At 36.5% G+C, this 26,196-nt stretch overlaps 6 protein-coding genes and 1 pseudogene across 10 annotated transcripts in view; 3 read left to right on the plus strand and 4 right to left on the minus strand.

Annotated features, from left to right (window-relative positions):
- The window catches only part of LOC111788088, a 9,457-nt gene extending 8,983 nt beyond the window's left edge, over positions 1–474 (minus strand). The window contains exon 1 of the mRNA XM_023668263.1: positions 248–474. The gene's annotated coding sequence lies outside the window, so the exon portion shown is untranslated. The remainder of the gene's footprint in view (positions 1–247) is intronic.
- A 1,324-nt stretch (positions 475–1,798) lies between these two features.
- On the minus strand, positions 1,799–8,321 carry LOC111788171 (cyclin-A2-2-like). Its single transcript, XM_023668421.1, has 12 exons — positions 8,231–8,321; positions 7,013–7,364; positions 6,674–6,941; positions 5,956–6,089; positions 5,568–5,660; positions 4,903–5,036; positions 4,681–4,756; positions 3,874–3,950; positions 3,759–3,792; positions 3,515–3,664; positions 3,270–3,404; positions 1,799–2,147 (listed from the first exon to the last, which is right to left on the minus strand). Exons 2-12 carry the CDS (start codon positions 7,301–7,303, stop codon positions 2,094–2,096), a joined length of 1,446 nt encoding a protein of 481 aa, XP_023524189.1. The 5' UTR covers positions 7,304–7,364; positions 8,231–8,321; the 3' UTR covers positions 1,799–2,093.
- Positions 8,322–11,223: 2,902 nt separating this feature from the next.
- LOC111788135 (pentatricopeptide repeat-containing protein At5g11310, mitochondrial) lies at positions 11,224–15,672 on the plus strand. Of its 3 annotated transcripts, none has more exons than XM_023668353.1 (3): positions 11,224–11,353; positions 12,110–12,737; positions 13,001–15,672. In XM_023668353.1, the coding sequence occupies exons 2-3, from the start codon at positions 12,122–12,124 to the stop codon at positions 14,236–14,238; spliced, it is 1,854 nt and encodes a 617-aa protein (XP_023524121.1). In that variant the 5' UTR covers positions 11,224–11,353; positions 12,110–12,121; the 3' UTR covers positions 14,239–15,672. The 3 variants fall into 3 exon arrangements, 2 of the variants coding, with proteins under 2 accessions (XP_023524121.1, XP_023524120.1); XR_002814104.1 differs by lacking the exon at positions 11,224–11,353 and having other exon boundaries at positions 11,980–12,737; positions 13,001–14,780; positions 14,849–15,672; XM_023668352.1 differs by lacking the exon at positions 11,224–11,353 and having other exon boundaries at positions 11,980–12,737.
- On the plus strand, positions 14,579–14,689 carry LOC111789442 (annotated as a pseudogene).
- Positions 15,673–17,786: 2,114 nt separating the features above from the next.
- On the plus strand, positions 17,787–21,812 carry LOC111788190. 2 transcript variants are annotated; one of them, XM_023668450.1, is made up of 8 exons: positions 17,787–18,489; positions 19,140–19,330; positions 19,427–19,477; positions 19,578–20,020; positions 20,113–20,200; positions 21,009–21,180; positions 21,410–21,515; positions 21,611–21,812. In XM_023668450.1, exons 1-7 carry the CDS (start codon positions 18,249–18,251, stop codon positions 21,493–21,495), a joined length of 1,272 nt encoding a protein of 423 aa, XP_023524218.1. In that variant the 5' UTR covers positions 17,787–18,248; the 3' UTR covers positions 21,496–21,515; positions 21,611–21,812. The 2 variants fall into 2 exon arrangements, with proteins under 2 accessions (XP_023524218.1, XP_023524217.1); XM_023668449.1 differs by having other exon boundaries at positions 17,788–18,489; positions 21,410–21,812.
- A 1,157-nt stretch (positions 21,813–22,969) lies between these two features.
- Positions 22,970–23,949, minus strand: LOC111788320. The gene is made up of 2 exons (XM_023668648.1): positions 23,577–23,949; positions 22,970–23,459 (listed from the first exon to the last, which is right to left on the minus strand). Exons 1-2 carry the CDS (start codon positions 23,672–23,674, stop codon positions 23,111–23,113), a joined length of 447 nt encoding a protein of 148 aa, XP_023524416.1. The 5' UTR covers positions 23,675–23,949; the 3' UTR covers positions 22,970–23,110.
- A 342-nt stretch (positions 23,950–24,291) lies between these two features.
- On the minus strand, positions 24,292–25,602 carry LOC111788286. Of its 2 annotated transcripts, none has more exons than XM_023668611.1 (2): positions 24,835–25,584; positions 24,292–24,413 (listed from the first exon to the last, which is right to left on the minus strand). In XM_023668611.1, exon 1 carries the CDS (start codon positions 25,520–25,522, stop codon positions 24,881–24,883), a length of 642 nt encoding a protein of 213 aa, XP_023524379.1. In that variant the 5' UTR covers positions 25,523–25,584; the 3' UTR covers positions 24,292–24,413; positions 24,835–24,880. The 2 variants fall into 2 exon arrangements, with proteins under 2 accessions (XP_023524379.1, XP_023524377.1); XM_023668609.1 differs by lacking the exon at positions 24,292–24,413 and adding an exon at positions 24,609–24,690 and having other exon boundaries at positions 24,835–25,602.
- Positions 25,603–26,196: the final 594 nt, after the last annotated feature.

Here is a 26,196-nt window from a genome sequence, read left to right on the forward strand (position 1 = left end):
AAAAAAAAAAAAAAAAAAAAAAAAAAAAAAAAAAAAAAAAAAAAAACGGACAGGTACACCATACGAAATCAGAAAACATCAAGAATTCCATATCATCACAACCAATTCAAAATAATCCATCAAAAGCCACCCGCCAAAAGCATAACAACAACCATTCGAAAACCTAAAACCCTAACCGAACACCTCCCCATCATCCAAATCCACAAAAAAGAAAAAAACTGTCCAAAAATGCAAGAAATGAACATACATAAATCATCCGATACAGCACGATCCGTAGAAGGCGAGCGCAGTGCCAGCGAGAGAAAGTAACCACCAGATCAAAAATTGCAGAGAGAAGAGAGGTCGATGGTGATAGAAGCTAAGCAGAGTTGAAAAGATAATGGAAATGGAATCGGGAGGAGAGAGAGAGAAAGTGGCCAAGAAAGGCTCGAAGATTTAGAGCGAAAAGGGTCGCGCTTCGAAATGCAATCCGCGAGAGTGAGTGAAAAAATTAATTTATATTAGCGGTACGTCACCTTCTCCGCCACGTGGCAATCATATAGAAAGCAGTTATCTTGATTGAGATTCACACGTGCGTAAGATTACGTGTCATGCTTGATTTTTTTTTTGGGCCGCACTGGCCACTAGGTTAATGTGATTATGCAAAACTCATCTTAAATTTTAATTTTAATTTTAATTTTTTTTTCTTTTTTTGAAAAATTAATTTCCCTCTTCCATTTTTTTTTTTTTTTTAATTTTGTGTAGGTTGGATTAGAGAAAAAAAAATATATATATATATATATTTATTTATTTATTTATTTTCTATTCTCGAGTTAGATTAGTGGATTTTTTTTTTTAAATTATATTTTTTAAACGGTACTCTTTTACTAATACTTTTGGTTATGTTTTTACTAATTAAAATTATTTTGAAATTTTTTACAGATCTAAAAATAAAGAAAAATACTTTTTACAAGTTTTTACTTCAATATTCATTACATTTTTATCCGTAATATTCGTGTTTAATTTCAATTTAATTTTCATGTTTAAAATAATAAATATATTATTGACCGAGTAGTTTTTATTTATTCATAAGTTATTTCACGTTTAAATTATAACATTTTAAAGGTATAAAATTTATTTATAATAATATTTTAAAGGTATAAAATTTATTTATACTTTACTTGTCCATCTGTTCTTGAATAGATTCTTTCGAGAGGGCTTCTACTTCAGGGTCTTGGGTTTTGGTATTCAGAGTCTTGTATGCATATGACGCAAGTACATAAACGAGAAATTTTTTTACTTATTCAATTTCTAATGAAGAAATTTTCTAACTTGTTCAATTTCTAACGAATCAAGATAACCATGAGTTCCATATGATTTATATTTTTATCTTAATTTTTACTCTATAATATTTACTTTTGGTCTACTACTAATCTAAATATTACAATTTACCTGTGATAAAAAAAAAAAAAAGTGACAATTAATTAATTTAATTTTAAGTCATTAATTTAATATAAAAAATTAATCTAACATGCAAAAAAGTGAGTATGTTTAAAGGTAAGAGGGAAAATCAAACCCAACTCTATGAATTGAGTTGAGTTGATTAGATTCATCAGATCGGGAGCCCCCTACCTCAATTGATTAATGCATACTTGGACTAAGAGATTAAAGGTACAAATTCTATCCCGAACGCATGAACAATAATGTATGAATCAAATCAAAATCGTAAATGTGTTTATTCATTTAGGGTGTGAGCTTAGGAAGAAAAATAATGCTAAATGGAAGCAAGCATAAGAGAAAGAAAGATGATGAAGTAACCAAAACCTCCCAAAATAGGTTGGAGGATTTATAAATGAAGTATTTTCTCAGCTAAGGGAATATTAATGTACAAGTCATGACATTAGAAGCATAAGATTACACAGAGAGAGGAGATACCAGAGAGAGTGCAGAGGAAGTGTAGTTCCACATTCCAAGTCATTGAGTTCAAAAAGGATGTGCTGTGTTCTTTTAGCTCCATCACAGTTGGGGGAGGTTAGAAGGAGAATGGCAGATCAACTCAAAAGATAAGACATCCTCCTGTAGTGTTTTGGCAAGAAAATGATCATTCTTGTTCTTCAGAATAGTGATAGAACCGATCGAGTAGATGTTAGTTTCGCTACGCATTTGAACTGCAATAAGGATGTGTATTAATGAGTCAATTGAAACGTTTAGAACTCGAACGCAATGTCGTACAACGAATAGAACAGGATCTTATTCAAAATCAAAAAGCATTTACTCTCTATCAACTATGAACACTGCTTTTTACTTGGCTTGTACTCATAGATGGCTTGTACTTAGAACGGTTAGGAATCACGACACTCCACAATAGTATAATGACATTGCTTTTGGGTTTTCCCAAAATGCCTCGTATCAATGGAGACGTATTCCTTATAAACCCATAATCATTCTCTAAATTAGTCAATGTGGGACTCCCTCTTAACAATTTTCAACAATCCTCCCCTCGAACAAAGTACACTATAGAGCCTCCCCTGATGTCTATGGAGCCCTCGAATAGTCTCCTCTTAATTGAGGCTCGACTCCTTCTCTGGAGTCCTCAAACAAAGTACACCCTTTGTTCTTTTGACTACACCTTCGAGGCTCACAATTCTTTGTTCAGTATTTGAATATTCTATTGACATGGCTAAGTTTAGGGCATAGCTCTAATACCGGGTTAGAAATTACGAATCTCCACAATGGTATGATATTGTCCACTTTGAGCATAAGCTCTCATGGCCTTGCTTTTGGGTTTCCCCAAAAGGCATCATACCAATGGAGCTGTATTCCTTACTTATAAGCTCAGGATCATTCCCTAAATTAACCAATATGGAACTCCCTCCAAACAATTCTCAACAAAAACCTAAACCTAGATAGATTAGATTTATAAATTTAGTACTAAAACTTGAACATTGGATCGATTATAAAATGTTTCAATCATGCCTCTAAATGATAAAAGTTTGGATATGTTAATGATCATAATATGTAAGCAAGCTAAATAGAAGCCTAATCAAAATTTCAAATTATACAATTGAAACTTATAAAAGCTTATAACCTAAATGGCCAAAAACTTTGGGACAAAATTATCAACTTAACCTTTCAACAACACATTCCAAACTAAGCTGATTAACTTTTTAAAGATGGTTTGATAACAAAACAATTTTCTAAAAAAAGCTATGCAGCAACACCATGGATATTAAAGATGGTTTCCAACAGTTTCAGTGAAACAAATAGAGACTTTTTTTTCTAGTTCTTACCTTGGGTTGTTTATACTTCTCACGTATGGCATTTAGCGAGGAACCACTGGTGTTAAGTTGCAAGTCTTGGAGGGCAAGCACTACAGTTTTCAGCTCAGAAGCGTTGTAACATGTATAGTGCTCTAGAGTTGGATTCTGTAAGAAATGCACAACAGAATCTGAGACAACATTTCTCTTAATCAATTAGTGATAACAAAAATTAGAGAGACAGAAAGAGTTAGATGTCCTAGGAGTGAAGCACAGACCCAGGGATGATCTGATTGGTCAAGTGTCCATCTCGCAAGAAATACGGCTGATGCGGCTATCAGAGAAGGAAGGAACTTTAAGAAGCTGTATTCAACAAGACTCAACTCAGCTAAATAATTGGCCAAAAACTCAAGTTCAGTGCAAGGATCCTGATAGCAAAATAGTTAAAATGCCACCATTAGTATCTGTTGTTGATATATTTTATGTCTATAAAATATAAAGTAATGATAACATGTAGAGTACCTTGTAAGAAGCATGAGCTGATTGTATGAATCTCCTGTAAATTTGAAATATCCAAGTGAATTTAGATTGGAGTATGCAAACTCATAGTTGTCGAAGTGGGATAACAAGATAATACCTTAGAAATGTCTTTGTAGTGGGAACAGATAGACGAAAGTGCAGTTGATTCAGAACTTCACTCTCCATTTCTACTACCTGGTACAAAACTTATAAGTCGTTGAAATCACATATAAGTCGTTGGAACAAACATGATACAAGGTGGTACTACTGACATACTTAGGCTGAAACGTGAACATTGTTTTCCATCCAACAGAAACCAGGACGACGACGCTTTTTCGTTAAAAAATTAAGTAATGTCGCCTCAAAATAGCATATTGAAGCTGACACAAGTAATTTTCATCTCTGTTTCTTCTAGAAATATGAAAATTTCTCATATTCAAATTGACACTCTAATGGAAACATTTACTCTTGTTTTCCATATGATACAAAACTTTGAAGTCTTGTGCTTTGCTGCTGCTAGGGTCTAGACTCATTCACTTGTACAAATCAATCATTATCTTACACTAAATCCTTATTCTAGACTAAGTGGTTCTCCCGGGCTAAAACATACATTCTTTCACTTGTTTGATCTTGCAAACAACAAATGTATATCAAAGATTCTTCCCCCATATTTTCCCATTAACATCATGAGTCAAGAATTGTCCCAAATTTACAGAAGGAAGTGATCCATCTGACTAGGTTGCTCAAATTATTAAAATGGCAAGATACAAAGTGGCTTATGACTTCGTCTCTTGCAATGCAGTGAAACAAACAGCAACTCTACGGCAAGAGAACGTTCTAATGGACAATGAGAATTAGCGAGTTGTTGATGAATCATAAGAACAAAACCAACGCATATAAACTAACCAAGCAGCTAAATGTGTACCTCTCCTTTTGTGTAAGTATTATCAGTAATGAAGCAGAAATCTTCCACTCTCGGTGCACAGATCTCCTCATATTTCCTTCAAGTAAAAGGAAACCATGTTTAGAACATGTGTAGGATATAGAATTGACCTTTTCTGGTTCTAACACTTTTTGACTCCCTCCATAACAAATTGTTGATAATTTGAAGTATTAGATTAGCACAAGAATTCTAGTCAAGACTTACGATGCAATTAGCATACATGCAACACCTAAAAGTTGCAGACGTTTTTTCTCCATATGATTTTGCGAGAGAAACCGATCAATAATATTCACAGTGAGATAGAGCGTATCTGGAACCAGCTTATATTCTTCAGAGACCTGAAAAAAACAGTTAACCATTAACAAATTTGAAATTGACAAAATAATTCTGCTTAGTAGAAGATAAAATTTTCAATTCATATTGCCACGAAAAATTGTAAACTTTCCAACTAGACTTGGTGTCGATATAAAATTTCCATTTCGGACAATCTCAAAAAGTAAAATGTTATGCAATCATTGGAGATTGTCTCAAAATAAATTTATGGAGAAAAGTTTGTTTCTTCTCATTTATATTTAAGAAGACGGTGAAACTATTTCCAGAGGATTGGTATTTAAGATAACGCTACCTCAGAAACAACAAGAAAATATAATGTTTTGAACAACAGAACAATTATAGTCTAATATACCATGCAGTGTAAAAAAGACTAAGATTAAACATTTCGCTTAAAAAAAACTACTGACTAAAAGAATGCATTTAAAGCTTTCTATATCCCATGGAAGAGGATTTTTGTCAACTTGTTGCCTTTAAGAAAGTCCCTCGATATTACATATCAATTTGATCAAAGTAAAGCTAATGGTGATGAAACAAACCTCTACAATCCAATCAACCAGTATTCCTCGCATTTTTTCAGTGATATCTTGCTGCAACTGTTCCATATAGTTTGTTGAGGTCCTTTGATCAAGCTGAAAAGAATCAGTCATTTTTATGGCAACTGCAAACATCTTAAATATCGAAGAACAAATTCCGCGGCTTCCTAATAATTTCAAAAGTTTCATATTTCCCTTTCTAGTTTAGAAATCCTACTTTCAAGTGAAAGAGACAATAGAAAACAGGGGATTTTTTGGTCTATATTTGTTAATTATGTATGATTTCATAACATGTGTAATTATGGCCCATGGCATAAGATGACTACAGCATCTGTACTAACTTGACTAATGTAACTATGGCAAATAGTGAAAGTAAGTCCTCAACACAAACCTCCGCCACACGTATCCTGTCATATATGTCTGGAGCATATATGCTGCATGATTGAAGACATTTGGAGTCCGAATCAATGTTTATAATGCCTCTATCCTTAGATGCTGCCGATTGTTCAGGTGCCATATTTTTTTCTGCAAAATTTACACAACGGTGTCACTATCACTCCTGGCAAATTCAAGACCAATGCTTATATACTACGTTCATACGTGGCCCTTCTAAATTTTTTCCAATAACCATGAACATTATCAGTAACTGCTATTAGTAGAATCAATAGTTAACAGTTTACTGCATGAAGATCATGTTTCCAAAAAAAAAAATTATGACGCACAATTTTTCCAACAAAACTTGATCATTCTTGCAGGCTAATTAATTGTGCTTCACAAAAAATTGCAGATACAGTTTGTCTACTCTCCTATATATTATGAGCAGTTAGAAGTAGAACATAATAAATCAGCAAAAATCACATCTGGCTCATAAACCCATTCCAAGCTCCTTTTCAGGACAAACTTTTCAGGACATATTTCCGTAAAAATTGAATATAAAATGTTTTTTTTTTTTTTTTTTTTCATGCAACATAGATAGGCAAGGTAATATGCTCCAACAACAGGATAGTGCAAACCTATACATGGAAGCCATTGAGATAAGGTCACTTGATGGTTCAGTTAACCAATAAAGATATACATTATAAGAAACTAATTTTAGAGATGGTATATACCGTTTGGCTGAGGGACAGATTCATCTGAAGATTCAGAGAGAGTAATATCTGAAACTCCACAGTCTCTGCTATTGGGACACATGGCTTGCACTGTTCTCTCTTTTTTGTCTGAAGTTTCTCGTGAAGAGACCTCTTGTGATTCTACCACCCTTACTTTAGACAAATCCTCTGCTAATCTTGTGTTTGCATCTTCTTCTGCTCCTACAGAAACATTTAAAGGTGCATTTTCCTTAGCCTTCGCAGAAACTCTTCTAGTTGGTTTGGCACCCTGTCAAATATGGTCGTTAGCAATTAGAACTGCATATATCACCATTTCCAGTATTCAAGATTTAAGTTTACCCGAACATTAGAAGCATTGCCGCAATTCTTATCAGACCCTTTGGTGGAAATGTTAGTCACATCCTTGAGCACTGCTCTTCTTTTAATAGGAAGGCCATTGGAAGAGATTGAACAAATCTTAATATCATCAGATGCCATTCTTTTTGAGTTAGCTCGTAGAAGTGGCTTCTGAACTCGAGAAGATTTTGAGGAGCATAGAATGCCTCCTGATTCGCTAAGCTCTTTTGCCCGTGCCCTCGTGATCCGGACAGAGCACTCTTCAACTTCAAAAGCAACGTTTTCCGTACTCATTTCTTACTGCTTTGAACACCAGCGGTCAATTACAGTAGATCAAAAATCAATTTCATTGAAGCTGCATTACCAACATAAGATAAATGGGTAAGAACCGACGCTAAACTGAAAATAATTTAACGTGGAGGTACAGAGGAAAATCGAGAAAAAACCATGCGGCTACTACAGAAAGTGAAATAACATGCAACGCTTGATTGAAAACTTCATGGAAAAGCTATAGCGTAAGACATTTTTCACCTCTAAAAAGTTTTCGAGAAAAGTCTGATAAACATGGAGAACTACTGTGATAATACTCGACCAATAATTTAATGGTAAAGGTGTTCCAATAGAAGTGAAGAGTAGCGAAAATGGTATGTAACAGTTTCAAAGAAACTACGGACCTAGATTACAGCAACAGTAAACACTAGACAACACAGAATCCCCTGATGCAAACCTCATACGTTTATTTTCATATCGTAACCGTAAGAAACTCCCTATTTCTTCTCTCCTTCCATCCACCCAACCAATACAAGACCTCTCGATATTGCTGCCAGCCAAATAGGGAAGAGAAATCACGCACGCTTCCAAGAACTTAAGAAATCAAATTTCCCTCCAAAACGAGTAACATGGAAGCAACAACAAGGAATCATACAGTAGCCTCTAAAATCCGCCAGATTTGAACGGCCAGACGAAGGCCAAATCATCAAGCGCAATATAGATTTCCAAATAGACTTAAATACAAAAGAAATCGGCATTGAAGATCCACGCCATGCACCAAAACAAATAAATCGAAACGTTCACAACAATCATTATCCGTCCGAGATTCGAAACCGCTAAAACAACCAGACAAACGTTCAAACGCATAAAATAAATACTCGTAAATGAGCACGAGAGATTAGATGAACCGATCATCAAAACAAAAAATAACACTGCCAAGGTTCGGCTTACATCTCTAACTAGAGCTCCACCGCTTCCATGGCGATCTGGAGAGCTCTCAGCAGACATACAGAGAGCGGGAGAAATTGAACTTTGGACAGAGAGTCAGAAAATGAAAGACAGAGACAGAGAAATAGAGAGCGTCAAAGGAGCGTGAGCGGGATAAGGGTACAGTTTGAACTTCCATTTAAAAAAATATTTAAAATAATAAATGCGATAAATTTATATTATTTAAATATATCCTCGTGCAATTTTATTTTTAGACCACTTTTTATCTAATATTCTAATATTTTTATATTTATAGGATAATTTTTTAATCGCTTGTCAAATGTTAAGGGTAATATGGTCATTTTTTAAATTATAGATGTATTTACCGAATAAATAACGAAATTTAAAAGTATTTTCTAAGATAATCTAAAAAGAACACAGAAGCAGCATACAACTTCCTTTCCTTCCATTGACACGTGATTTTCATTATAGTCGTTTGAAATGGTAAGAAAATATCTCGTGAAACAAGGAAACCTATTTGAGATCGTGTGGGGTGCGGGGTCTGGCTTCGGGTTTGAGTTTTTTTGGGGCACATGTGAAATGTTAAGGGTAATATGGTCATTTTCAAAATCATAGACATATTTTCCGAACAAATGACGAAATTTAAAAGTATTTTATAAGATAACCTAAAAAGAAGAACGTGGAAGCATACAATTTCCTTTACTTCTATTGACATGTGATTTTCATTATAGTCGTTTGAAATAGTAAGAAAACATCTCGTGAAACAAAGAAACCTATATGAGGTCGTGTGGGGTGCGAGGTCTGGCTTCCGATTTGAGTTTTTTTGGGGTGCGTGTGAAATGTTAAGGGTAATATGGTCATTTTTAAAATTATAGACGTATTTTCCGAACAAATGACGAAATTTAAAGGTATTTTTTTTCAAGATAACCTAAAAAGAACATGGAAGCATACAATTTGTTTTCCTTCCATTGACACATGATTTTCATTATAGTCGTTTGAAAGAAAATATCTCGTGAAACAACCAAACCTAATGAGGTCGTGTGGGGTGAGGGGGTCTGGCTTCGGGTTTGATTTTTTTTTTGGGCACGTGTGAAATGTTAAGGGTAATATGGTCATTTTTAAAATCATAAACGTATTTTCCGAACAAATAACGAAATTTAAAGGTATTTTTATAAGATAACCTAAAAAGAACATGAAAGCGTACAATTTCCTTTCCTTCCATTGACACGTGATTTTCATTATAGTCGTTTGAAATAGTAAGAAAATATCTCGTGAAAGAAGGAAACCTATATGAGGTCGTGTGGGGTGAGGGGGTCTGGCTTCGGGTTTGAGTTTTTTTGGGGCGCGTGTGAAATGTTAAGGGTAATATGGTCATTTTTAAAATTAGAGACATATTTTCTACTAAATTTAAATGTATTTTTATAAGATAACCTAAAAAGAATAGGAAGCATACCATTTTTTTAAATAAAATATATATTTATTTATTTAAAGGTATTTTTAGATTGGATGGCTGGAATAATTTATTACATTTTTTTTAATAAAAATAAAATTTTAGTTTATAAAATATATATTTATTTAATTTCAAATATTTAATTAAAATTTATAAAATAAAAAAAATAACTAGAATAAATAATAAATTTTGTTTGAAATATATATATATATATATATATATATATATATATATATATATTAAAATTAACAATAATTTTGGATTATTTATTTTTATGACACAACCGTGAATGTATTTATAAACGATATTTAAAGGGACAGTAAATAACAAAAATAAAAAATTCTTTATATAATAATTTTTGAAGGAAAGAAAGAGGGGAAATATTAAATGAATATTTACAGTGATAATAAATGTTGAACTGTAAGGGAAAAATAGGTCCAATACCTCTCGTGATTGAATTAAATTATCTGTTCTGTCAAAATCAATTTCCATGGGACCAAAATAAATGATTTCAAGGATGACTTACGTACTTAAAAGTAGCCAAAGTAATGAGGTGTGTCGGGGTCGGGGTCGGGGTCGGGGACAGGGTCGAGGTCAGGTTTTGGGTTGGAGATGCGCTCCTCATTATTCATTCTGCCATTACTTTTAATGTTCGTCTTCACTCTATTCATCAATTTCCTTCTAAAATCGGAATTTTTTTTGTTGAAAATTTTGGTCGAGACAAAAAAAATTAGTGACCCGAACAATCTAAATAGAGTTCACAATTCAACCCGTTTGAGTTTTTTTTTTCTTCTAAAAACTCTCACTTATCCACGATACATTAATAATTAAAATTTCATAAAGTTTAAATATCAAATATTTATACAGTATTATCAATTAAAATATTCTTAATATTTAAAAAAAAAAACAGGTAAGATTAGGTTGTAACCCTATTTTCAGGTCAATCGAGTAAAATTAATCAAATTTTTAATTTTTTTTTTTTTTAAAAAAAAAACCCACATTTTATGATTGAGATCAGGTAGTATCGGTTGTTTATGTAGTTGAAACTGAGACCGATCAAAGTCACGAGACCATGCATGGGGGCTGACGCCTGTCCAGTGCCGAAAGGTCAAGGAAGTTGGTGACCTGATGACTGACGACAGGGGAGTCGGCGACCGTAACTATAACGATCCTAAGGTAGCGAAATTCCTTGTCAGTTAAGTTCCGACTCGCATGAAAGGCGTAACGATCTGGGCATTGTCTCAAACAGAGGCTCAGTGAAATAGATATGTATGCGAACTACTTGCACCGACCCTATGAAGCTTGCCTAGGATTGACTTTGGGCCTTCTCTTACCCAACTTAGGTGGAGGGCGAAAAAAGCCCCGATCTCATTTGGATCATATGAATAACCTATTTTAAATTATATATATATATATATATATATATATATATTTTTTTTTTTTTTTTTTAATTTTTCAAAAACATTTTTGGAATTATAATTTTTTATATATTAAATTATATATACAATAAAAGATTGAATTTACTTAGTGTTAATATACAATAAAAGATTGAATTAGAGACGGAAGACCGAAATTCAGCTGCGGCGCCACCGGAATCAATAGTACGTCGGAGGATAGCCGCCGTTGTCGTTGTCATCTCTTTTCTCTGCATAAACCCTAAACCCTAAACCCTAAACCCTAAACCTCCAATGCCCATTCAGAAACCTTTATTTTTGGCATACGGGATCNTTTTTTTTTTTTTTAAAAAAAAAACCCACATTTTATGATTGAGATCAGGTAGTATCGGTTGTTTATGTAGTTGAAACTGAGACCGATCAAAGTCACGAGACCATGCATGGGGGCTGACGCCTGTCCAGTGCCGAAAGGTCAAGGAAGTTGGTGACCTGATGACTGACGACAGGGGAGTCGGCGACCGTAACTATAACGATCCTAAGGTAGCGAAATTCCTTGTCAGTTAAGTTCCGACTCGCATGAAAGGCGTAACGATCTGGGCATTGTCTCAAACAGAGGCTCAGTGAAATAGATATGTATGCGAACTACTTGCACCGACCCTATGAAGCTTGCCTAGGATTGACTTTGGGCCTTCTCTTACCCAACTTAGGTGGAGGGCGAAAAAAGCCCCGATCTCATTTGGATCATATGAATAACCTATTTTAAATTATATATATATATATATATATATATATATATTTTTTTTTTTTTTTTAATTTTTCAAAAACATTTTTGGAATTATAATTTTTTATATATTAAATTATATATACAATAAAAGATTGAATTTACTTAGTGTTAATATACAATAAAAGATTGAATTAGAGACGGAAGACCGAAATTCAGCTGCGGCGCCACCGGAATCAATAGTACGTCGGAGGATAGCCGCCGTTGTCGTTGTCATCTCTTTTCTCTGCATAAACCCTAAACCCTAAACCCTAAACCCTAAACCTCCAATGCCCATTCAGAAACCTTTATTTTTGGCATACGGGATCATCCACGCCATCGAACGCTATCGTTGTTCTAGTTTTCGAGTTCATGCTCTGCGATTCTCCTCTTCGTCTGCTCAGTCATGGCTGTCCACACCGGGAAAGCCACTCATAAAGTGGCCTTCACTGCCCGACCAGGCGGGAAGCTCGTTGCAATCGGAACCGGCCACAATTTCAAACCCTAACTCTGACACTGACCTGAAATCTGATGCAAGTTATGCGCAGAATGACTTCTCTACCATTTCTGGCATCCTTTCCGATCGCGGTGTTCGACCTGGTGCAGCATTCGAGGATGCTTTGGACAGGACTGGAATTCTGCCGAGTTCGAGTCTGTTGGAGGCTGTATTCGATCATTTCGATTCGTCTCCCAAGTTATTGTATTCGCTGTTTCTCTGGGCTGCGAAGAAACCTGGATTTCGTCCCTCACCGGCATTGTTCAATTGTATGATCAACGTGCTGGCGAGGTCTAGGGCGTTTGATTCTGCTTGGTCTCTGATTATTCGTCGTCTTCGTGGAGATGGAGAATCCTCTTTGGTTTCCGTCGATGTCTTCGTGATATTGATCAGGCGGTACACTCGTGCAGGTATGTTTATAATGACACTACAACTCAATGTCCGTTTTTATGCATGAACTGATTGATCTTCCATTTATTAAACCGTTCGAAAATATGCATATTCAAATTTGGAAATCATCTCCATTTGTCATTCCATTTGAGGTTCATGTTTATCTGTTTATCTTGATTGCCAATTCCATTTGAGGTTCAAATAGAGAATATGCATATTCAAAGCCAAAACCAAGTGAGTGTAGAAATGATTGTTTGGGCTATGTCTATGGTGATTTCTACAGGCATGGTTCAACCTGCAATTCGGACCTTCGAATTTGCTTGCAACCTAGAAACAATTTCAGGGACCAACTCGGAGAGTTTGTTTGAGATTTTATTAGATTCCCTCTGCAAAGAGGGCCATGTCAGGGTAGCTTCTGAGTACTTCAATAGGAAAAGAGAGTTGAATTTGAATTTCGAACCATCAATTCGAGCTTATAATATACTTCTAAATGGATGGTTTCGATCAAGAAAGCTCAAACATGCTGAGAGGCTCTGGTTTGAGATGAAGAAGAACAAAATATCACCTACAGTCGTTACATATGGCACCCTTGTCGAAGGCTACTGTCGAATGCGTCGGGTCGAAATAGCCATTGAATTGGTGGATGAGATGAGGGGAGAAGGTATTGAGCCAAATGCAATCATATATAACCCAATAGTTGATGCACTTGGGGAATCTGGGAGGTTTAAGGAGGCATTGGGAATGATGGAGAGGTTCACGGTTCTCGAGCAAGGCCCTACGATCTCGACGTACAATTCTCTTATTAAGGGTTATTGCAAGGCAGGAGATCTTTCAGGGGCTAGCAAGATCCTTAAGTTGATGATGAATAGAGGATTCACTCCCACCCCGACTACCTATAACTACTTCTTTAGATTCTTCTCAAAGTATGGGAAAATTGAGGAGGGTATGAACCTTTACAATAAAATGATTGAATCGGGATATACGCCCGATAAACTTACGTACAACCTGTTGCTGAAGATGTTGTGTGAAGAGGAGAGATTAAACCTAGCAGTTCAAGTTTGCAATGAAATGAAGGCTAGGGGGTTTGACATGGACTTGGCTACAAGCACCATGTTAATTCATTTGCTTTGCAAGATGCATAAGTTTGAAGAGGCTTTCGCTGAATTCGAGCACATGATTTGTCGTGGAATAGTTCCTCAATATCTAACTTTCTGCAGATTGCTTGATGAATTCTCAAAACGTGGATTGACAAAAATGGCATCGAAGCTACGAGGAATGATGTCTTCGGTTCCTCATTCAGAGAAGTTACCTGATACGTATAGTCAAGCTCCCGATTCCATCCGTGCTAGAAGAACATCAATTATGCGTAAAGCCGAGGCAATGTCTGAAATGTTGAAGGTCTGTAAAGACCCTAGAGAGCTTGTCAAACGCAGAAGTCCATCTGAAACTGCTGTGTTTAATGCAAATAGGTTGATAGATGATATCAAGAAGAAAGCCAACTCTGCGACTGTTTGTATTTAATGCAACTGCTCATTAGCTACGCACAAGATGACTTGAGCTACATAGTTTCTCCACAGGAATCTTTGGAGAAACTCTAACAAATGAATCAGTTTCGCTGGCATGTGCAGTTATTTTGCGAGGCGATAAACAATCTTCTTGAGGGTCGAGCGTATATTCGACAAAGTGCTCGCAAGAATTCAATTGGACTTAGGATGGTTTTTATAACTTTTCTTCCAAATTATTATTAGTAGGCCTCTTCAAATGAAAACAGAGAGCTGTTGAAGCAGGGAAAGTACAAGGTTGGCGATCGACTTTAGCACTTCAACAACAACAATGTAATCCAAAACCCCCCACTCTTATTTTCCCATTTGGGACCTCTGATAAAATTGGAACGATACAACAATACAGAGAAGATTATTATGGCCCCTGCGTAAGGATGACACGCACAAATTGAAAAAAAGGGATAAGAGCCAGGCACTGAACGGTGTGCCAGTGAGGACGCTAGGCTCCCAAGGAGTGGATTTTGAGATCCTACATTGGTTGGAGAAGAGAACGAAATGCGGGTGTGGAAACTTCTTTTCCTAGTAGACATGTTATCTCTATATTCTTTAATATCTGTAAAGTTTTCCAGATCCGAGGCGGAAAGAAGCAAGGATAGGAGTGTTGAATTCAAGCAAATGACGTATGTGGATTGGTTGCTGAAAAGCAAGGTTTTTCAACAGAATGATGATGAAAAGCACAATTGTTGGGAAGTGGTTTTGCAACCAAACTCAGTTGAATTGCATCATTGTCCATTAACAATGTGATGGGGAGTTTATTCAATCTGCCCGCCGCAGCGATTGGTTTAAGATTAGGAAGACAGGTGCGGGCGAGAGCGTTTCTGCAGGGACATCGAGCTAGTGGAATCCACACCACCTCCTCGTAAGATCACTTTTTTAAGCTCTTTATCCCTGCCACTCGAGAATCACACACACAAACTCATTTGATTGGGGGGCGAAATCACGATTTTCAAACTTTTTAAAAGGGTTTAGATTACAATTTTGGTTAATATTTGCTTCAGTAGTCTTTAGTTGAGGCATGCGTTGCTTTTTTATTATATTTATAGTTATTTGTATCACACTGTATTAGATATCACACCGCACGTGTTATCGACTTTTTAGAAGAAGTAGAGGTGCCTTTTAATTTTGTTGTATTGAACCCTCATATGGTATTAGATATCACACCACATGTGCTATCGACTTCTTAGAAGAAGTAGAAGTGCCTTCTAACTTTGTTGTATTGAGCCCTCGTACGGTATTAGATGTCACACCACACGTGCTATTGACTTCTTAGAAGAAGTAGAGGTGCCTTCTAACTTTGTTGTATTGAACCCTCGTACGGTATTAGATATCACACCACACGTGCTATCCACTTCTTAGAAGAAGTAAAGGTGCTATCTAACTTTGTTGTATTGAACCCTCATACGCTTTCCTATAGTAGTCCCGTTGCAGCCTCTGACCATCCGTCCGGTCTCATCTTTCTTTGGCTATATTTGTATGTAGCAAGCCATGTTAGCTTTACACGAGAGTCTTTATAAAAAAGCTAAAAAGATCATACTCTGCTCGTATTAGAAGGTACCTTAAACTATAAATTGTTTGAAGTAGACGTACTTTAAATTTTATCGTATTGAACCTTCAACGGTGTTTCCACGAGAGTCTTTATAAAAAAGCTAAAAAGATCATACTATGCTCGTATTAGAAGGTACCTTAAACTATAGATTGTTAGAAGTAGACGTACCTTAAATTTTATCAAACCTTTAACGGTGTTTCAAGTTTAGTTCATTGTAGTTATATCAAGGTAGCACGTATGATTTTAAGTGTCGAGAATTCGAGGGAAGTTTAATTTGATCATATCGAGCATTAAGTTTAGTTACCTGCAATTGTAGTTATATCAATGTTTGCTTGGGATGTTTCTATTATATTTTAGACCTTTCTTTTGGTGTATTATATTTCTAGTCAAAATTTATATTTATTTTTCTTATTATTTTTTTTTTAAATAGAATTTGGGTCTCATTTTCTGGCATTTTTTATAAAGTAATAATTGGATAATTATGTGGCATCAATGCATGTATTAAAAGAAAAATTAAATAAAGGTATAATTTTTGGTCAAAATGTTGTTTGTTTTTTCTTATTTTATAGAGAAATAAATATTTTAAAATAAACTTATTGAAATTCAAAGGGTTATAATGGAATATTTAAAGCCACATTTGATGGTTTAAATGGCTTGATATTAATGTCCAAATTTGATAACAAGAAATAAAAGAAAATCTAATTTCAACATAAATATCCTCGAAAAATATCTTCTTATAATATCCAAATCCAAATACTTTCTTATATTACTAAAAAAAACTCTTAAAAACTATAAAATTTATTTTTTTTAATATTATTGTTTATATATATATATATATTATTTGTCGGGGTGGAAAATTTTCGTTTGAGCGGCGATAGAGGAGGGAGTGGAGAGAAAATTTTCTCACGGGGCTTGGGACGAGAAATATATTTTGTCTATGTCTTTGCCTCTAACGTTGTACTCTGCCAAATAAATAAAGAATTTCACGGTGATGAAAATTGAAATATGAAGTAGAGTCGGGATTGAAATAATTTCAACTAATTCTTAATATTGACGTTTAATTTATATATAATTTAATGGTATGCCAATTCGTTCTTACGTCGCTTACGGCCCAGCAACGTATGCTCGAGCCTCTGGTCTCGGTTTAAGAACAAGGTTTTAGAAAACAAGGGCAGAGAGAGATTTTGAAAGAGGTGGTATATATGAAAGCAAGAGAGTAACAACAACGACTCATCTATAACTGACAACAACTGGTCATATCCCCTGTAGTACATTTTAAGTCATTTCATGTCTAGCAGACCTAGACATGATTTTTCCGTCTAGAACCTGGGAAGACATAAAGGGTTTGGCTTGTTATGAGCATGCGGCCATGTGCAACATGTCTTAGACGAGCACGACCGAGCATGACCGTGACATCGCATATACAACTAGTCATATCCCCTATCGTACATTTTAAGTCATTTCATGTCTAGCAGACCTAGACATGATTTTTCCGTATAGAACCTGGGAAGACATAAAGGGTTTGGCTTGTTATGAGCATGCGGCCATGTGCAACATGTCTTAGACGAGCACGACCGAGCATGACCGTGACATCGCATATACAACTAGTCATATCCCCTATCGTACATTTTAAGTCATTTCATGTCTAGCAGACCTAGACATGATTTTTCCGTCTAGAACCTGGGAAGACATAAAGGGTTTGGCTTGTTATGAGCATGCGGCCATGTGCAACATGTCTTAGACGAGCACGACCGAGCATGACCGTGACATCGCATATATAGGTGTGTCGTGCAATATTTTAATTTTAATTTTTGGTATAATAAAGTATAAGATGTAAATAATGTTATGTAAAAGTAAGAAATTTGAGTATGTAATTGTTTGATAAAAATAAACTAAACTACAAAGTTGATATTTGTAAATAGAAGGAATCTAAATTTAACACTAAAAATTGCTACTCAAAACCTAACTTTTTGATTGAGTTGGATTTTCTTTCCAATTCAGAAAGCTGTCCTCATCCTTCAAATTTTTCATCATTGATTTTTCTCTGAACAATTCCTTTCTCGATGTGATTTTGATTTTGATGAGCTCGAGGCCGGTTTGATTTTCGTTCGCGCGCAACCAAATTGACGGCCACGAACCAACGAATTCTATGAATTTTTCCATTATTTTATCAAATCCGATCCGGTGAACGGAAGAAACTGAATCCCTCACCGGCGCCGGAGTCGGAAATTTTCTATAGAATCTTTTATCTCGAGAAAAGAGCCTGATTCTCTCTCTCTTCTGATTCTTTTGGCCTCTTTTTTCTGTATGTTTCTTTTCAAAAATCGTGTTGCTTGTCTTTTGTTTTTCTCTACACTCTTGCTCTTTATGCAGAGTGAAATGGATGCTTTCGTAAAGAGACAACTCTTGAGGTTCCATCTCTAATGGCTCATTCCAATGCGGGCTACTGCAGCAATGGCGAGAAGAAGAGTACGAGGCAGGTTCAACCACTAGGTAATGCGATCTTCCATGATTTTCTTGGCATTAGGACCAAAGATGCTTCTGTACTCTCGGCCGCGAAGACGCCGGATGTAACGTTATCGGAGGCTTCGTCGCCGTCGTCGGCCTTGGCTTCTTCTAGCGGCGGCCGTGGACTCCTCTCCGCCGCTTCCGATCTTGCTTCTGGTCAGTCTGTTAACATTCATCGTCTTCAATTTACTTCGTTCTAGGTTATTTATCGCTTGCTGGTTTTCGTTTCAACGATTTCGTCGTGGCCTGAATAACTTCCAATCTTTGCGATTATCCTTTTGCTTGATGAATATTCCGATCATTATCGACCTCTCGATTGATTGAATGATTTGTTTGTTTTTGGTTAAATTGTTTTGATTCCAAAATATTGATTTTCATGTGTGAACTTTTCTTTTCTTTCTGCAACGAAGAATTTCTGTCTCCTTTTGCTCTTTATGTCACTGTAAAGTTTGATGGATTGGTTTGAAGCTTTCTGAAAGGCCTCTTTAGCCCTACTCTCTTTTTCCTTCAGTTTTCAAACACTAAGTGCTTTTCGGAAACAGAAACTACACTTAGTTTTATCTGCAATCTTCCTTTCTCCATTGTTAATTTCTTTGGTTTTTTGCTTTATTTTCAAGTTTCAGCTGTCTGATTCTGGATTTGAATTCTTATTGGATGTAATGTCGACCTGTTTCAGATATGAATCTATCTGATTCAGAGGGGAAGAACTTGCATCAGTATCTCAATTTCAATTCAAACATGGGTTTGATTCACACCCCATGTTCTGAGAAATATTTACCATTTACACTGTTCTTCATTTTTGGTAGAAAATCAGGTGGGAGGTTATCTTGAAGGGGTTCCCTTCTGCAGTCCAAGGAATGAGAAATCTGGACCTGAAAAAAGTAATTGGATAGCAGGGATTAAACGCAGTAATCCAGATTCTGGTTTTGTTGGATCATATAGAAACCAAATTCCTCATGTGCCTTCTGAATCTCTTGAGAGGTCACATACAATGAAGGTTTTGACAGCTTTTAGCTTCCTTTAATCACATTCCAGGGAAGTGAAAAGGATTTTAATGGATCATTTGATCTGATTTTCTTTTAACTTGTATCAGATGCTACAAACTGGACCTGGTGGAGATCGACCGAGATACAATGATAACGAGGCAGGTTTTGACAGCTTTTAGTTTTCTTTAATCACATTCCAGGGAAGTGACAAGGATTTTAATGGATCATTTGATCTGATTTTCTCTTAACTTGTATCAGTCACTACAAACTGGACCTGGTGGAGATCGACCGAGATACAATGATAACGAGGCAGTTTACTACAGTATGAAGCCTCCAAAAATTGCTTCTTATTCCCTCACACAACACTCTCTTGGCACTAGATTTAATCCTAGTGTTACCAAATGGGAGAGGCCTATTCCATTGAACACGAGCTCGGCACAGAATTCTCCGCTCGGGATTCAGTTGATGCCTCGTGTACATCAAGTAGGTTCCAACTCTTCCAGAGAATTTAATGTTGGTCCTTCCAGTGTGTCTCAATCTGCTGCTGATGAAGGATCTAGAACTGGGATGAAAAGCCCTGGACTTTTGAGTAGCATTAATGTTGGAAATGATGGGAGACATTCTTCTCAAATGTTGCTAAGTTGTGACAAGCAGAAATCCAAGACTGGAGGTTTAGAATACAAATCTTCTAATCCTCCAAGGTAAATTACCGATCACGTATCGTTCTGTACAGTTCCGTTTTTCAACTGTTCTATGAAAGATTTAAGCGTTGTGTTTAAATCTATTGTGACAGTCAGCAGGGACTTGATTCGAACAACACAAAGATGACTATTTTCTATGGTGGTCAAGCTCATGTTTTTGATGATGTCCCTCCAAACAAGGTACTTTTCCATATGGCAAGGGTCATTAGAATAATAAAAAGCTCATTGAGAACGGATCCAAAATAGCTACTTACCTAGAATTTAGCATGCTAGGAGATTCCTCGACAACCAAATGTGTCCGTAAGATTAGTCGAAGTGTATGCAAACTGGCTCGGGCACTCATGGGTATTGAATAAAAAAGTATTCATTATAGTATCTTCATGTTTACTTCGACTCTTGAACTGATAAACTTGCCGTTCATGCTTCAACAAACTAGAATTTAGTATGTTCAACAAGGTACCTTTCCATATGGCAATAAGGGTCATTAGAATAATAAAGAGCTCATTGAGAATAGATCCAAGATAGCTACTTACCTAGAATTTAGCATGTTACGAGATTCCTCAACAACCAAATGTGTCCGTAAGATTAGTCGAAGCGCATGCAAGCTGGCACGAGCACTCATGGGTATTAAATAAAAAAGTATTCATTATAGTATCTTCATGTTTGCTTCGACTTTTGAACTGATAAGCTTGCTGTTCATGCTTCATACAAACTTATCGACTTTTGCTATGATAAAATTTTGAATCACATGAGCAAATGACGACATACACTCGTAACACTCGTAACCTACCAGTTACTTACAAGTCAAGAAGTATGCATAAATTATGTTAGTTCTTTGTTCGAGATATTTGGTTTGGGAGTACATATCTCGAGCTTGATCTCCTAAATGAAGATTTTTTAGCTAAAATTTTGGAGTTCATTCAAGTAGGATTTCTGTTTTGTTGTTAATTATTCATTAATCTTGGTGGTTGCTGCTGGGTTTTTTCAGGCTGATATTATAATGGCCTTAGCTGGATCAAATGGAGGCTCTTGGTCAACAGCCTTAGCACCTAAATTAAATGTAACTGGTATATCTAGTGACCAGCAATCAGCTAAAGCATATCATGGTACGATAGCTACCGGTCGAGGAGTTGGCGATACTCTAGTCTCGACACAAACAGGTGATTCTAACTTAAAGAAGTTCAGATTAACAGCAAAATATATTGGTATTGTTGGTCTTGGGTTTTTTTTTTTTTTTTTTTTGCAGCTATCAGGTTTTCAAGATTCAGAGTAAGATCTTATTTTGTTAGAAATTGCTTCCAAGCTTGATGATGTCAATCTGTATTATTAGGTTCATTTTAATGCCTTGTATGCATAATAATTGACAAACCACCAACATTCTGTCTGTAGCTGTAGGCAATCGTCCACGCAGCGTTCAAGCGAAAGAGACTCGAGAACCCCCCGTTTGCACAGCAGACCCGAAGGCTGAACAATAGAAAAAGAGAGGAGTTGAGTTGTAAGATTGCTGTTCCAATCTCATCATATCATATCATTTTCGTCGTCGTCGGTTTCTTGTTTTCTGAAAATAACAACAGTCAATTGCTCTCTAAGGCGACGATGGCTTATCTTTCCATCCCCATCCCGCCCGGGCCATTCTGGAGCAACACCATTCTGGCTGCAGGTGATGATCATCACATCATGCAGCCAAAACTTAAAAAAGAGGGTATAAAGAGATTCATAGTAAAAAGTATTGTTGTGTCAAGTCCAGTTTCATCAGCATTGTCATTATTATTATTATTTTCTTTTTTGAGCATATCATATCATATATAACATATCATATCATATATATATATATAACAGTTAATTGCTTGCTTAAGGCGATGGGCTTCTCTTATTAGAATTGTTTGATGCTGAAAAGTTGGTTGGTTGCTTGCTTGCTATAAAATATTTCTTTGTCATTCCATTGTGAATAGCAGTGGAAAACTTGGGCATACAATCTCATACCATGAAGACTCTTTCTTTCAAGGGTATTTTGGACATTTTGATATGAAAAAGGGGTAAAATGGTACTTCTTACCCTTTCATGCCAACATCTCCCACCCCCCTAGTCTTCATTTAAAACGAATTAGGGTTTTATAGGAGAAACAAACTCTACATGATTGATGAACCCTAAATATACTCATCTCACTTTGTATCTAATTGTTTAATTATAATTTTATTATTTGGATTTTTTTAATCTAAAAATGGGCATATATGTTAATCATCGTTCATCGTTGAGTTATACTTCTATTGATCTCTGTACAATTATAAAAAAGCCCGGACAAGTGATCTACATCCTTATGAATGTCTTAAATGAAAACCAAAAACACTTGGAATGATCGATGAAAAAAAATTGCTTAGTAAATTATTATAACTATAACAATTCATCATTTAAGCCGTTACCTAAATTCGTGCAAGTGTGTCCACACCTCCCAAACTGACTTGACGAGGAATCCATTCTCGCGAATAAACACAACCCCTACACACACCTAGGAGCACCCCTTCCTGCATATTCATACAAGACTTGAGTAGGTGGGTCGAGGTCTGACGAGGTACCCACTACTAGGAGTACCCTCCCAAAAGGAAAAAGACGTGTCAGTCAAGTTCGGTTCTTGTTAGTTCGGTTGGGTGGGTTCGACCAGAACTCAATTCACTCAGACAATTGGACTAAATACTTGTTAAAAGCACTCCAAAACACATCTAGAAAAACATTAAATTGACCAATCTTTATTTTATTTCCTTTGTTTAGGTATTGTAGTTCAGAGCAGCGGCCCAAACATCACTGGGCTGCCTAGGCCTGGACGTCTTGCAATAACGAACAAACGTGAAAGATCGCCCAACTTTTGTAATTTCTAATATTCATGCTGTACTGCATGTACTACAACTACGCCTCCTGAATAGAGCCAATCTGTACTACAGTTATTCATTTGAAATCTTATGTTCAATTTTGTGTTGGAACGAAAACTATTCACGTTGATCAATAATAGCAGTCATCGAATAGCCATTGAAGTGATTGATAAAAACGACTTAGAAGCTAGTATCTACAGTTTAGTCTAGGCGAGGAAATAGATATTTATAAAGAGAAACAGTACTTGGAGCCAAATTTGGAAGAAATTACTTGAACTGCCGGTGCGTTCTCCACATCCGTAAATGCTATTGCCTCCCACTTCCGGCGCTGTGACGGCCTCGGAAGGTTCTCAGGCACGATGATCTCGAGCGAATTGGCTCGCCATTGAGCGCATTTTCTTTTGTCGCTCCATCTCGAGATCTTTACACGCCTCGAATCTACAACTTGTGGCGGCGATTCGAGAGCCTGAGTTTCAACGGCGACGGAGACGTCGCCGAACTCGATTGCGAGAATCAAGCTCGCTAAACCTAAAGCGCATCGACTTCTGATTCTCCACGTTCCTTTATCGTCCTTCCTGTAGTAAAACAAGAAATCTTAATCGATTGATCGAGGAAAAAAGTTGAAGAACAGAGAACAGATTGATCCGTCTTTGCATGTGAAATCCATCGCGATGAAGTTAATTGAGACTTACGCAGACAATCGAGCAACTTTCGAAGAATCAAAGGAATTTGAATCGGGAGCTCGAGGTAGGAGAACTACTGAAGATGAACAATTGATGCCCAAACCCATTTCTCTGTTTCTTTTCTTCTCTCGAAAGAATAGTCAAGCAACAGAGAAAAAAATGGGCGGGGTGATATTTATATAAAGAAAACAGTTACGAGAGATGATAAAGTTACACAGACTGTCACTTTGCAAAAGAAGTTAACAATAACTGCCTCTAGAGAATCGGACACGTGGCTTGGGCCCACTAAATTAGGTTTTGGGCTATCCCAACTACTATTTCAAGCACATAAAAACCCAATGCTTGATGAGCTCATTAGAAGTAAAGTCCAAGAGAATAAATAATANAAAACCAAAACCATTCACATTATCATAATAACAATAATATGAAGAAAAAAATAAACCAAAAACTAACCTAACTTATAAATATTCATTTATTTGAAATCAATCAAATTCATGATTTATTGGATTGACCGTCTATCTTCACTAACTTAGCAAACTATGCATAAATAAAAAAAATAACAATATAATATATAGAAAGATGATGGAATGATATTTACCTGTAATAAAATATCAAATAACATATATATATATATATATATATATATAATAAATTGTGATAGACTTTTATGTCACCCAGCGGCACGTCCTGCACCATCTAAATAAACGAATTATAACAAAAGTAAAGAAATAAATACCTGGCACCCGAATGAACCGGACGGATTAAACGGAACCACGTGAAACGACGGGGACGAAAATCACGATCATCGGAGCAGACTACGATGACGGCACACACGGAATCCCAAGGCTGCACATAGAACGGAATTGAACAGGTCAGAATTCTCATCATTATAAATCTGATGCCGGTTGCAGGTTGTTGAAATTAATCTTCGAATTTTGTTTTGCTTTCGTTTGGTTTCAATTCAAAGTAAAAATGTCTGAATTTCTCCTTCCACACCAAACAATGTTGTATGTACAAAGGTGTAAGTTCGTTGGTTTTTTTTTTTTCTTCTTCTTCTTCTTCAATCCTCTGCCAAAAAACCACGAAGCCTGCGTACAACACTCGGCGAGTCGACTCAGTAGTCCTGCTTCCGAGTCACAAATTTTGAATCTAATGAATTTCACTTCAGATACTGCTTTGAACGATTATGCAACTTCGTGTGGTGTGTTTTCTTTTCGGCTATAATTCTAAACCAGAAACGTTCACAAATTGATGCTCTTCAACGAACCTGAGATCATAAAGTTTTAGGCATCACCGTATCTTGTGCTGTAAATTCAAGCATCGTCAACCTTGGACATGACAGTGAGCTGACTTGATCTAGGTATAAATGCCGCTCTCCTCCTCTGCTGGTGCGAAGAAGGCCGAATCAAAGTAGTCAATACTCGCTTCACCAACTCTCCTTCCACACCGCCGATTCGAATGAGCGAGTTGGCCATAGCCGATCTCCGCATATTTAACCTGATTGAAGGAAACGACACCGTTTGGCTATGGCCGCCGCTACTCGAGACGTTTTTGTGAAGACTACACCGGAACGATCCTGGATGCGTCGTCGGAGAGCACATACAGATCCTCTTAACATTAGACGCCGGTCGATTTTTCCTCGAAACAATAACGGACCGATTCGGAGAAATCGAACGGTTATCGACGAAAAAACGGACAGAAGAAGTAAGAGAAGGAGATGAAAAAACATTAACACGGCTAGGGGAGGTGCATCGAGGTTGATGATGGTGGATGACGAAATCGCGGTGATCAACGGAATGGAAAGTAGAAGAATGCGAGTAAAAGTTTGAGCTAGTGGATGAAGCAAACGCCGACGTAAAAGACGACAACGCCGGGGAGTTACAGAACCGGCCGCCCGGCGACTGTGATCGGCGCACCGGGCCGCTGGATCTGGTTTTCGAAGATGAAGTCACCATCAGAGCCAAAAAGAATAAGCCTCGAGTATTCTTTACCCTCCAAGGGACCCCTCAGGGCGTTAATTTGGCAAACCCAACACTTTGCACAGGCCACTTTTATAGATCCGAGAAAACAGGGTAAAAGTGTAATTAACCGCATAACAAGGGGTAATTCTAGAAAGAAGTTGAGTCAGTTGACACAACCATGGTAGGGTTAAAGGACCGTTGGGATTCTTGATCCAACGGCTGGTAGAGGNGGGGGGGGGGGGGGGGGGGTTTATCCAACTTTTAGGAGAAGGAGAATCTGCCACGTGTTAAGATACCTCTGACATGAAACACATGTAAAAGTACGAGAAAACCATTTTTCAGAGTCATTATTTCAATTTTGCCATTGTATGAGGAAATGCTACAGCCACCGACGTTGTCATCACGGTATCCATTGCTTGAGCTCCACGTAATGCAACTCTATAGATTTTTCTTGCTTCTAATTGGTGACAGTCCAACCATAATAAAGTTCATATTAATTAAAAAAATTAATTTAATAAATGATATTTATTTAAATAAGTGTATTATTTCAAATGTTTTATTAATATCTTCAAATAATTTCTAAACTTTAAAAAATTTCATTATTATCTTAAAAAAAAAAAAAAAAAAAATGTAATAACCAACCTTTCGTAGACTCCGTTTCCAAAACG

This window comes from Cucurbita pepo, chromosome LG02 (assembly GCF_002806865.2).
Source record: "Cucurbita pepo subsp. pepo cultivar mu-cu-16 chromosome LG02, ASM280686v2, whole genome shotgun sequence".
Taxonomy (NCBI): Eukaryota; Viridiplantae; Streptophyta; class Magnoliopsida; order Cucurbitales; family Cucurbitaceae; genus Cucurbita; species Cucurbita pepo.